The sequence below is a fragment of the Coturnix japonica genome, chromosome 1 (assembly GCF_001577835.2).
Source record: "Coturnix japonica isolate 7356 chromosome 1, Coturnix japonica 2.1, whole genome shotgun sequence".
NCBI classification, from domain to species: Eukaryota; Metazoa; Chordata; class Aves; order Galliformes; family Phasianidae; genus Coturnix; species Coturnix japonica.
In genome coordinates this window covers 130,443,628-130,457,157 of record NC_029516.1, presented here as the reverse complement: position 1 = coordinate 130,457,157, position 13,530 = coordinate 130,443,628, and the positions used below count along the sequence as shown (strand labels likewise).

The window sequence follows — 13,530 nt, the reverse complement described above, 5'->3', positions numbered from 1 at the left end:
TATTGACTGTGACTTAATACAACTTCAGAAATGCTTAGGAAAATACCGGGCAAAGTTTTCATTATCATTTCAAGACAGTTGTTAAACTGAAGTATAAAATGCTTTGGAAATCACAGTAACCTGAAATATTTGGCTTTGCCAGATTGCCCCATTTTGGTTCTGAGCGCTCAAAACATGACAGGAGCAGGGCCTTAAGGAAAGAAGGAAGAAGCAAATAGAAAGTGCTTCCTCATGAAGCTGTCTCTTGCTTTGGCCAAAAGACTGATGAGACATATTTTTAGACGTTCCAGATAAATTGGTTACTTGTGTTTTTGTAGAGATTTTTGTTGTTGTTTTAGCTCGATTTTACTGCTCAACAAAGTAAAAACAAATGAAAAAGGCTTTCAGTGAAAGTTGGCTAGTCAGATAAAAATAGTTCATCACTGCTTGGTCCTAAGCTAACACATCTGTTTGGTAGATGGTTAATGAAATGCCTGCTAAATTAATTGCTGGGAGGATGAGAATAACATGCCCCAAACTCTCTTCTTTTAATGTTTTGGACATTTTCCAGATTGTGCTGTGCATTTCCTTTTAAACAAATAAATAAATAAATCTGCATTTCACTCTGTGCCAAAGGATGGTCTAAACCTGTGTGTAGAGAGATTATTTTATGATCGGAAGTCTCTGGAATGTTAAAGAATTGTTAAATCTATTACAGTTTTAACCAGTGGAAGAATATAAGCAACTTACTGTTGGAGATTTTTGTGGAAGTAGAGGGAAATTGAATAAGACTGAAATAATGCATGATCCTTAAGGTAGGCTACTTTGGGTGCCTTCATAGCTTGCAGCTAAATGTGGTGATGTACATTATTTATAATGTAGAAGTGAGTGGCCTGACATTCCCTGAAAATGTAAAGTGACTTTTAAAATGTAATTTCACAGTACGGAATGAAAGGCCAGTTCAAAATACATTAAGCAATAAGGATACGTGGCTTGAAATCAGTGAGCTTCTTTTCACTGCAATAAATTAGAGTGTTACTTTAGTGTAGCTAAATGCCACCTCAAGAATAATAGCAATTTCTTGCTGTCAGTGTGGCTGGGATTCATCTCTAAACTGAATCCTGTTGAGCAGGTGTTTGGACAACTTGTTACCAAGAGTGAAAGAGTACAGCTGTTTTGCTTAGGAAAAGTTCACTGCCAGTGTTCGTAGATAGGTATTTTGGTAGGAGGTGTTGCCTCTTGGAGTTGCAGTCTTTCTTCATTGTTTGACAGCCTCAAGTTGTGCCAGGGTAAGATTAGATAAGATATTAAGAGGAACTTCTTCATGGAAAGATGGTCGAAGGGGACTGGAGAACCTCCCCTATGAAGACAGGCTGAAGACTTCTGCCTCCTCTTCTCCGGCTCTCAGCATCAGGACATATCAACAACCTTCTCAGCCTTTCCTCATCTCAATGTTTGAGGCTTTCATGATGGTCATCTATTGGGAAGTGGCTTGCATGGCAAGGAAAAGCCCTCCTATGGCATAGTCTTTCTCTGCTCCACACCCTTACTTGCATGCAGAGTTATTAGGAGCTCATAGGGCCTCGTGAGTCAGGCCTGCAGCCCACACAGTAATGAAGCAGGGAAAATGGCCAAGCTGTGGCTTGTGAGATGTGGGTGCAGTCACAGAGCCAAGAAGCTTTGCCTCATGGCCAAGATAGACATGACAGCAAGCTCATGTCTGGCAGCTGGAAAATGCCTTCCATGTTCTGGAGGAAACTGGTGTTGTCCCATAGGCCTTGTAAGCCCATTGAAGTCAGACACTACTGCAGGCTGCAGATGCTGTCACTGGTGCGGCACACTCATTCCTGAATGCTTCCTCTGTCAGTGTTTGCTGCAACCCCAGTGACTGCTTTTTCAGTTCCCTACCCAGCAGACTGAGATTTTAATTTATTGTGTTTAAATTTTTTAGTAAGGATGTCATGGAACAGCGCTGAATCAACATCTCTGTAAGACCAGAGAGTTCCTGCATGTTTAGATGTTCCTTTTCCTTCTGGTCCTGCAAGGCCAGGGGTGTCATCAGGCTCTAAATCCCAGCAGATTTTATATGTGCAGCGTTTCCCCTTGAATAAACTGTCAGATTTTATTTTGACTTCGACTGATCAAAGCTGAGATGAGTTTAGGATAATTACTGTATTTCCACATACTTGAGTCAGAAGCATTTCACGTTACTGAGGCATACATCAGAGAAAATGCCGAGTGATGTAAATACTACAAGACTGCTGTTTTGTTTTCTAAATGCATAGAAGGAAAACAACAACAACAACAAAAACTGTTTGAAAGCACCCAGCAGGTTTTAATCTACTACTTTTACTCCTGGTCTGAGATCAGACAGGCTTGCTCTCCTCCACTGACCTTGTGTGGTAGGGTAGCACGGGTGTTAACATTAACAAACAGTTAATAAAGCATTGTAAGGGAACATTGCTTCCTGGTTGCATAGGTCTGTTAGAGGCAAAAACCTTGAGCAGAAACCTGCTCTGCAAGTTCCTTTGGAGGTAGATTTAGCTTTTCCTTTGCAACTTCACTCTCAAAGTTGGCCAACCATGATGGGTTGTGTCACTGTGTCCTCCTGCATCACCTGGGTGGAAGTGCCACCGTGGTGGCATGTTCCTGCCTCAGAAAATGGGCGTCCCTAATTTGTGAGCTTTGTTACTGAGTATTGACTTTACACAAGTCATATTAGGCAATGCTAAATAAATTTCCCTTGGAAAGATATTTCATACGTAGAATTGTGGCTGGAAATCAGGAATTACCCTGGTGGAATTAGGTGGAAAAATATGGGGGCTTGTTTATTTTTTGTGTGTGGTGAAACAGAGACCAAACACCATCATGACAAATTTCAGATTATAACAGCATTAAGCCTGATGGAGGTGCAGGAACCTGGGCTTAGGTTTGTCCTTTCTGATTCAGTTGACTGGCTTGGCTGCCCTAATGGTTTTGTTTTGTTCACTGTTTCTGTTTCATTTTGATCTCATAATTATTTACTGGGCAGAAAGGAAAAGGGTGAGTCTGTAAGCTGAGCACAGGGGTACTTGGCTGGGGTGTGATCAGGACCATGGGTCTCTTTTAATGGAGAAGTTCGTGCTGTTTAGCAGTGGGCTATTGTTTATTTGCAAGTGACTAGAAATCTCTATTTCAGGGAACTTTGATTTAGAATACATGCATTTCTGCAGATAACAAAATATTTGATGTCAGTGATTGGCCTTTTTATACTGAGGAAGCATAGTGTTTTTCGTTGGTTTTTTTTTATTTATTATTATTATTATTGCCATAGAACTGCTGGTGTGTTGTAATTTGTGGTATTGGCGGCAGGTGTGGATTTAACTGATGTGCTGATGAGAAAAATCCTCACAATCAGCAAAACCATGTCTCTGGGAGCTAATATTGGGCTGAACATCTGGTCTTTGTAGCAGGAAGATGTTTACAGCGTGGAAGGAAACGTTAGCTCTCAAATCCTCTGATTTACTCATTAGCTCTTGTGAGAGTAGCACAGAGGTGCCTTGACCAGCTTCAGTGCTTCATAGCTCTTTTCTGTTCTATAGTATTTTCCTCTTAAAACCAAACATGTACTAAAGGTTGATGGAGAGCTGCCATCCAGAGATGAATAGATATTTTCCATGGCTTTAAAACTAGTGTAATTATTTTCAACTGCCCTGTGGGTATGGCTGGAACAACTGCTGATTTTGTTAGCTGCATTGACAGTGTTGTTTGCAAGATGACTTCTCAGCGCAGTAATTTTTTTGCCACTAATTAAAAGCGTCCTTGTTAATCTGCAGCATTTAACCCTAGGCTTTGTTTTCTTCTTACAGCAAAGAGCTCCAGGGAAAGTCTTGCATGACGCCGTTTGCAACCACCTGAACCTTGTTGAAGGTGACTATTTTGGCCTTGAGTTCCCAGACCATAAAAAGATGATGGTATGTAAAAAGTTAATTTTTACCTGGTTTTCATCTACATATATGCTTTATTCTATCTTCCAGCTCCCTACTTACAAGGTATGTTTAATCCTGAATTTCAAAAGAGAAAAAAACATACTTTATTTTAAAAAAACTCTTGCCTGCTGGATTCGAAGAAACGTTTTTAAAACCTGATTACTCCTGTCAGGTTTCATCTGGGTTGAAAGTAGCAGCCAATTCAAACATGAGTTGGAAAAGGGTTTTATTTTTATCAATTGCAGTAGAGCAGCCAGCAGCAGGACTTCTGGAGAGTCTCAGCTCTGATTTTGCAGTCACAAGTAATTTGGAGTGTGGAGTCTGCAGACAAAAGTTGCAGTGATTATGATGGAGTTCAGTGAAAAACATCTTGGAACGAGAAGACGGTTAGATAAAATAGAACAAGGTTAATAAAAAAGAAAAATAAGGAACAAAAAAGAAACAACCTACAAATAAGCTGTTGAAAGTCCTTTATATGGAGCTGTGTGACACAAGCAGGTGTCCTGGTCCTGACACTTTGGACTCAGAGCAGCTACTGACAACAATCAGACATTGCATTAATGCTTCCAGGGAGGGAACGGTATCCTGTAGCAGAAAAAGCCAAAGGCAAGTGACTTCCCAGTCTCTAATGGCTTTTGTTCTGAGGTTTACTTCACTTTAGTTCTCAAATGTGACCTCCTGACATGTCTGCTCAGTATCTGGGTTGTTTGACTGGTATGTTCTAGTTCATGCTGAATCTGCTGTCTATGCAGTGAATTCTGCATCAGTAACCTGACTGATCTAAAGGAAGTGACTTAAGGCAATTTGAAAAAGATCTATTTCTATCTATATACAAATTTTCTCTCAAAGGAGCAGTATTTCTTAACCAGAAAACAGGGAGGATTTAGCTGCTGCAGTAACCTGTTGTTGTGCCGTAGTGCAGGCTTATGGAAGCACTAAAACTGAACAGAATAGGTTGTAAAGCTTTACATTATATAACTATATTTAAGAGGAAAGTTTGGAAAAATGGATGTTGACTTTTAAAGCTGATGCACTTCACAGCTCACTCCTGGATTTACAGAAGATGCAGTTTACTACGAAGTTTCATATTCTGCCAGATATCCTTGGCTAATGCTATAGGTAACTTGAGAGATTAACGTAACTCCTTAAAACAGTGCAACTGTCTGCTGCTATTACAACAGGGGGCTCCTGTAGCCGTGTTAATAACGACATACTGACATTCCTTATATATGTAGGTAAAGCTGAAACAAATCCTACTGCCTGGTTGGACTGTCTAATAGTACAGTTGCTTTTTAGTTTTCTGAAAAATAGCGAAGGTCACTTGATCAACCTTCTCTACTTCACAGGTCATTAAGTTTCAAATAGATGACCCTCTGTGTTTGGCTCAGAGACCTGAAGTAAACTAACAGTTTTCAGTCTTGTGAAAACAAAATGGTTTATTTGCTTGAGGCAGAACACGGGAGGGATTGAAGTTCTGCCAGTGCCTGAGGCCATTGCAGCGGCAGGCTGGAAATACATCCAGATGATCTCAGTGGGGGATCTAGGGCACTGATGAAGAGGAAGGCAGAAAGAAAGCCCCAAGGTTGTTCCCAGTTTGACCTAAAGGAAAATGTCTGCATGCATCAAGGATGGTAACTCGTATAGCTCCTACTCTTTCAAAAGGAAGTACTTGTCAAGTATCTGAAAGTGCTGGTCAGTGTATCCACCAGTTGGATATTTGCTGTTCAAAAAGGGGGATATCCCCAAATCTAGCCTGTGTCTAGACAGGTGTGCCTCTGCTATGAATTTCAGTGGAATTAATATCTTTAGGTAGGCTTCATGGTATAAAAAGAATGTTAAGGTCCTTGAAAGCATTGAGAGGGAATCAGTGAAGATGGTAATGAATCTGGGAGACATGTCCTACAGGGAGAGACTGAGGACATCTGATGTGTGCATTCTGGAGAAAAGAAGGTGCAGAAGCAGCTGTATTGCTCTCTGCAACATCCTGAGGAGGGGAAGCAAAGGGAGTTGCTGGTTGCTTCTCACTGATGATAGGACCCTCTGCTAGGCTCCTGTTTGATGGTTGGATAATCTTAGTGGTCTTTTCCAACCCTAATGATTCTGTGATTGTAAGGATGCATGGGAATGGCACAAACCTGTGCCACAGGATGTTCAGAATGGATGTTATGAAAAAATTGACCATGAGGGTGGTCAGACACAGGATGAAGGGTCCTAGCGAAGTGGTTAATGCCTCATGCCTTTAAGTGTTCAAGAGAGACTTAGATAATGCCTTCATTACTATATTTTAACTTTATTTAGGCAGTTGGACTTGATCTTTGTTGTTCCCTTCCAACAGAGCTATTCTATTCTGTATTCCATTGTATTCTGAAAGCAACTTGCAGAAGCTGTTGCAGCAGAAGATTTGATTATGAATCATTGCTTTAGCGTGCATCAGCTTTCTGGATGAGAGTGATACTTACATTTAAATTGTAATTCTCAGTTTCTATGGTGCAGCTGAGACAAATGCTCCTGTGGGATTTAAAACTTGTTGAGCTTTGTAATGGCTGTAATGGAGAATTCAAGCATTGTGCAAATAAATAAATTGTGGTCAGTTCTGTATCTAAGAAATAAAACACACGTACGTATTTTGCATTCACATCATCTGAAGATAATTAATTGCTTGTCCAGAGAAGAGGGCAATGGCAAAGGCAAAATAAATATTTGCAGTCTATTTATTTGGATGTAATCATATGTATGTGAAGCTGCATTCGTAGTTCAGCTGTGTTTTTTTCAACGTTCCAGGCTCCAGTCTTCATGTATTACATGTTGACAGTTAGATGTCCTGGTGCCCAGAAGCATACATATGTGTTCAAGTGTGCTGTGTATGTAGAAGAGATTACGTGCATGAGAGGTGAACATGAGGGCTGCACTTTCCCCCAGCATGGAGAGAAATGAGGCATTGTTGCTAAGCCTGGGATTTTACAGAGTTTCATCATACTTGATGTCTGCCCCAGTTCTCCAGCTGCTCCAGTCCAGTCACTACTGCAGAATGCCAGACATTGCTTCAAAAATAAATAATCTAGCCTTTGTAGTTCCAAACAAAAGGGAAAACCGGGATCCTAAGTCAATCCTCACATTGTTCTTCCTCTCCAGCTTACAAATCAATCTTAGATTGGCTGTGTAGAGATACAGCCTTAGAGCTGCGTGATGTGTAAGTTTTGATTGCCTGGGTTTGGTGACAGTGTAGAAGTCTTTGTCTTGCTCTACCTTTTTAATCACTCCCTATGTACATTCAGTTTACTCTGGCATTCAGCAGTCTGGTAAAGGATGCTGGAACTTGTAGTAAAAATTGGAAAAATGGGGAAAGAAATGACACACTTACTGTGCTCATGCTGTAACATAAATTTCCTCTGGAAAAAAAGAGATTTTGTTTTGTATCAAGTAAAATACATGCCTCCCATATTCTCGTAAATTAGTTTTTTCATATTCTGGCTTCTTTTTCCTCCACTAAACCTGGCAAGGTCCCTGGCCCTTCGTAGCAGATGATGTACATGCCAACTTTCTGAAGGAAAAAAAAACAAACAGTTGAAGTTACTGAAATGCCAAAAAGTGTCAGAACCAGTTTAACAAGCGATAAACGTTATTTTCCTATTCTTGTGTACCCAACTTTCTTTAGCCCTTCCAAAGAAAAGAACTTTCCCAGGCTGAAAAACATAAAAAGAATTCCATTGAGAAGCATTAGTGAGTTTAAAAGGACGAGAACGTGAGGACTTTGCTAATGGGAAGCACTCATAAAGTAATTACAGAAATAGCAAACAACATTGGCACAGCTACAGCCACCAAATAGGCCTGTTTCTGTCGGGTTTCTGAGGTGATCTTTGAAAACTGATGTTTTTAGGATGCTTCAGTATCTACATAACCTGAAATTATGCAAGGTCAGAGGTGTATTCTTTTCAATACGTATTGAATATGTAATGGTATGAGAAAGACTCAGTTAATTTGTTTTTTGCTGCCTTCAACCATTGTGAAGGCTGTAGGATGTTCCTCTACAAGTTCTAGAAGTCTCTGAGGAAGGCTTCATGCAATTGAGATAACAGAATACAAATGTTGGGCACAGTTATCAGCCGGAGATGGTGAGCTGTCACACTTCCCCTAGTTTCTGTGAGTCATTTGGCTTTTATCTTCTACAACCCAACGAAGGAGGATAGGTGATTCGTCCAAGCTTTTTTAATTGAGACTACAGAGTAGGCTTTTAGGTTTTAAAGATGTTATTTCAGTCCATTTCTTCTCTTTTGAAATCTAAAGCAGAAATACAGCAGCAACAGCATACTAGCAATGCTGTTTCCTGAGCATCTTCAAGAGTGCTGGGGAGAAGACCCCCGCTTGGAAACCCAGATAAATAAGTGGAAATCTAAATGGTGCAATTAAAAAAATGTTCTTTTGCAAGCAGTAGTTTGTTCAGAGCTGATAACACCACCTTTTTTTTTTTTTATTTTATTTTCAGGTGTGGCTTGATCTTTTGAAGCCTGTTATGAAACAGATTAGAAGTAAGTACTTCCTTGCTGTCGTTTATTGTGCCAGTCCACAAGTGACTGAGTAAACAAGGAATCTATCAGTTGGTATCTTTCTCTTCTCAGCCTCCTCTGCTGAGTTTTATTTGGATTGTTGTTTTTATTTTTCATTTCTGTTCTGACTTTATAGAAGACTTGGAAGTCGTGTCCCCACAGCAAATTCTACTAAGTACACAGACATTGAACACCTGTGGTTTACGCTTTGTACAGAAGAGGCTGAACCAGCAGCAAATTGAGAAGGCTTAGTCAGGCCCCAGCAGCACTGTGGTAGAGGTAGCAATGAAGGCTGCTACTGCCTCATTGTTGTTCCTTTTGGTTGAGAAAAAGTCATGCAACAGTTATGAAGGCTATGAAGGAACATACGTTTGTGAAAGGTAGCTGTAATGAAAGGTGAAATAAAAAGAACAGGATGGAGGAAAGAAAAAAGAGCTAGAAGAAGTTATTAGTGGGAAGGAGCTAGCAAATTTGTTGCAGCTGTCAGGGACGTTGCTGTAGAACTTGAAAGTGTCTTAGACCTAGAGGAGAAAGCAGACAGGTTAGGGAAGTCAAGGGGATGTTGTGGTGGGAGAGAGGAGGATTATATGTAGCCATCAGTTTCAATGAGAGGAGAAGTGAACAGGAAAGGCTTCAGTGCTTTGTTTCTCTGTCAAATATCAGTGGAAGTCTTCATTTACTGAGCTTTACCATTAATTTTTCCTAGATGTTCTTCTGATCATATTAGTATGATCTGTTCTCTGGAAACACTCCCTCTCATGTGAAAGATATGTTGCTTCTTTTGTCACTGATTGTCAGAACAAATGTGCTGCTGTTAAAATAGAAATAATAATTTGCTGATGGACTTGAAAAACAGACTGTATTCTAGCTCCCTCCTGTTCTGAAGCAAGTGTAATAGACACACATTATATATTTTATTGGAACAACTGATGTAATTACCAAAACAGACTTTATTTTGGCAGAATATCCCTCCACCAAATGACTGTTCTATTTTATGGTGCATATGTTTTATTTTGTCATTTGTCAGTAACCTGAAGAGCATCAAAATTAATAGCAAAGGATGGGAGACTGGTTTATATTAACACACTGCAGATCTCACATACCCCCTTGTGCATTGTTCTGTGGCATAAAATTTGGCCACCATGTTACCAATATATCAGTAACTTCCTTTGACCTTTTCCCTAGGACCGAAGCACGTTGTGGTAAAATTTGTGGTAAAATTCTTCCCACCTGACCATGCTCAGCTGCAGGAGGAACTGACAAGGTTAGTAGTTGTCCGACTATATGTTTTTTTTAATCTGAAATCTCTGGTGAACAGAGTGAAGGATGTGGGATCTCAGATGATTGGGTGAGAATCGATGACTCCTTGTTAACTTGAAGTTATTTTGCACCACCATTGAGTGCCCTGGGGCACTCCTCTACACTAAGGAACATGTGGGCCTGCACAAACGTATGGGACAAAGCTGATCTACAGGAATTGCCATGTTACATCCATTTACAGATGGAGAAATGGACAGAAGGGGGAATTAACTAAAAGAGAAAGGGACAGAAGAATGGAAGGGTAGACATGCATGTAGAAAGGATACCTAAGGGGTGTGTTTGTTTTCAGTGTTCTTTAAAAACTTGATTTGAGCTCTAAATTTCACTCTGTTGGCATAAGGACATAAGTTGCATTTCTCTGTAGGCAGATGTGTATGTGAGGGGAAAAAACAAGCTGAAACTTTTCAACTCCTGGTCTAGCATTATTATTCTTTGCAATTACATTTTTCTGTTCTGATTCTCTATTTCCATTAGTAGTTTCTACTTTTAATCCTTCCCTAAGATGACATTCTCTTTTACAAAGAGCTTTTGTATCTGCATAAATGCCTTATAAAGAACAAGTTCACCTTTGTGGTGTTCTGTGTTTCTCTGTCTTGGTTTGATAGCAGAGCAATGGAATGTAAGAAAAATGATAACTGTTACTGACTCGGGCAGAGAAAAGTAAAAAAGTACAATAGGAAGAAGGAATATTTACTTGAAAGACAGTGAAAATAATAAAGGACAGCTCACAGCATTATGTGGAGCCTGTTTCTGAATAGATATTCTGCATAGCGGTTGCTTAGTATGTGCAGTGCAAATTGATTTTTGGTGATCTCTTTCTGTGCCTGGAGACATATCTCTGAATCTTAATGACTTTTTTTTTTGTTAGGTTTTAAATGTGTGTGCTGGGGATCTTGAATGTATGTACACAGCAGTGTGTAGGATGTGAAAGCATATCCACAGGGAACAGTTTTATCACTTGGAGAAGCAGAGAATATAATACTTTTGTGCTTTTTGCTTCTAGTAGGGTGAATTTTGTATGGCAAAGCAGATGTCTGCAGGTTTCAAAAGGACATTATTTAGATCTGCTATATTATTTCATGTACTCTGTATGTTGGCAGCCATACTCTTCTGCTCAGTTTGCATTTTTGGCATTTAATTCACCTACATCTCATTCAGAAACTCACGTTCAAATGCGAGTTCTCACTGAATATATTAAAATCCAGTCTTAGTAAAAAGTACTGAGATTCTTGTATGAATTCCCTAGAAGAACTGTGGTCACTGCAAGGCTTGTTAAGGTGCCTGTCCAATTTGGGTTACATTCCATATGTAGGAGAAACACCTGCTATTAGGTCTTTTTTTTTTTTCTAGGTAAGAATTTGATGCTGAGTGAAACTAACTTATTTCAATTTCTGTTGAAGAGATACATTTAAATGTTAAAATAGTTGCTGTGGACCTGTGATGTCTGTGCATGTAAACTGTGAATATAGACTTGCCCTCGATGACTGGTTTGTAAGTGTATATGTTAAAAATGGCTGTTAATAGTGCAGGATTACATGCTGGAAAAGTATTGGATCTAGATAAAGTCATGCAATAAAGACCTCGCTCCTTACTTCCAAGTGACTGTCAAGGTGGAAAATGAAGTTCCCCTTCTGTTCTGGCCTTTCTTCATAGTGGCAAGTAGGTCGGTTATCTTGAGATGTGGTTGCAGAGTGTGTAATAGATGTCACATTTGCTCTTACTGTCACACTGCTTACATATCTCATTGATCTGGTTAAGAGAGATAGAAATGGAGAAAGAAAGAGAGATACATTTTGGTTCTGCCAAGCAGGCAGCCATTATTTAAGATGGTAATTATTATTACTTGCTGTGTTTTACTTAGCCTCTAAACTTAGGATATTCATCTCACTTCTGTAGATTCCAAAAAGTAAAAGGAATGTATTGCAAATAAATGGACCTGAAATTTAATACTTCTCCATCTTTCCCTCTTGCTTTGCATAACTCTATGTTTGTTTTGCAGGTACCTATTTGCATTGCAAGTGAAGCAGGACCTGGCACAGGGAAGGCTAACGTGTAACGATACCAGCACTGCCCTCTTAATCTCACACATAGTACAGTGTAAGTTCCTTCCTTTCCGGGAGGATTAGACATGCTTTGCCGGGTTACCTATTAGAAGCTAGTATGTGATGGCTTTAGTCATGTTGACAATTTATTATATTTCTGTCTATTAGCATTAAAATGCAGTGAATTCACTCTTTTATTTAAAAATGAGCTCTTGGCCACTGGATTTACATTTTTAAAGCACTTATTTGATGGTCTATGCAGGATCCTTTAAAAAGCAAACTTTGTGGGCAAACAGGTTGAATTCTACTGAAGTTTTGCTTCATTATTGAATTCTTCTGAAGTTTTGCTTCATTATTTATAGTTAGTGTTGTATTATGTCAGCAGAGCATTCAAATTCCTGGAGATCTGGATGCTGCCTAAAGAATGTAGTAAATAAACATGTTTAGAATGCCAGACTTAAGTTACATAACTAATAGTAATCTGATAGGGAAGAAGAAAACCCAACAGATTTCAAGCTCTTTTTTTGTTAATTGCAGTGTATGAACAAGAAGACTGTTCAGTGGACTTATTTGTCATATCATAGCTTCTTTCGACTTCAGAATCACTTGGAAAGCAATGCATGTTTTCCACTTCAAGACTGGATACTCTTGTTGAGAGTAAGAGTAGGAAAAAATAGTTAATTTGCATATATGATGGTCAACTAGAACGTTGTTCTAAATGCCTTTGTGTGGAAATGGAGTCAACAAAGGTGTTCAGGAGTTCTTTAGTGTTGAGTAGATGAATTTCATGATCCTTTCACATAGTCTGTTTGAGTGTTAGGGGAGTTTCTCATCAAGTGTTACTGGAGAGGGAGATATTGCATGGTTTTCTGTCTACCATGGCCATCCTTGCCGAGTGTGACTGAGTAGCAGTAAAGTACAGCAGCCTTTGGAAAAGTCTGGATTTTTCAAACCATTTCAAAACTGAGTATTTTTGCAACACAGGCTTTTAAAATAAATCCTTAGCTAGCAAGCTTTTTGCATATTTTAGTTTTCCCTATTAACAGCATTCAGCACACCAGTTGTAGTTCTTTCCTTCTTTAAGCTAGTTCTAATTTTCTGTCTTCTCTGATGAAAATGTCTTGATAATTCTGGGGAAGCTGATTATCATTTGTTACACTGTATTCTAGAAGAGTGAGTCTTCCTACTAGATGTCTTTGCACCAAATAAAGATGCTGGGGAGAGAATACCTTAGTGCATGTTTTGTGTTGTAGAGATGCTGCTTTACGATCATCCTCTCTTGAACTCTTCTATTGCCTGTATGTTATTTTCTTATGACTTCTACGTAGATCTTAGTTGATGTCTTGCTCATCTCTTATTGATTACTCAATTAAATTCTTCGCTGAACCCTCCTCAGCTCTGGTACCTGGGCTGCTGAATGCAACTACTAGCTTATGTTCCAAAATTAACAGCATGAAAGGATGAAACCCCAGGACATCGTTATACTTGTGCAAACCTTCCTTTTCACTTCTGTGCACAAACTCAAGCTTTACTGAGTGTACTTCAAAATTCCTCCATCATGCACTTGGCCATTCACCCTGACACACAAATGTGGGAAGGAAAGAAGCTTTCTTTTTAAAGTATATAAGTGTCATATCACCACCGTTGCTCTTACGCTACTGAGATGCATTATAATGT

The 13,530-nt window shown here is 39.3% G+C and overlaps 1 protein-coding gene across 5 annotated transcripts in view; it reads left to right on the top strand.

Moving 5' to 3' along the window:
* FARP1 (FERM, ARH/RhoGEF and pleckstrin domain protein 1) overlaps window positions 1–13,530 on the top strand; it is a 196,241-nt gene that overhangs the window by 131,752 nt on the left and 50,959 nt on the right. For all 5 annotated transcript variants that reach the window (XM_032442028.1, XM_015851538.2, XM_032442027.1 and 2 more), the window contains 4 exons: window positions 3,828–3,932; window positions 8,431–8,473; window positions 9,677–9,755; window positions 11,811–11,908. In XM_032442028.1, coding sequence (XP_032297919.1) covers window positions 3,828–3,932; window positions 8,431–8,473; window positions 9,677–9,755; window positions 11,811–11,908 — 325 coding nt within the window. The remainder of the gene's footprint in view (window positions 1–3,827; window positions 3,933–8,430; window positions 8,474–9,676; window positions 9,756–11,810; window positions 11,909–13,530) is intronic.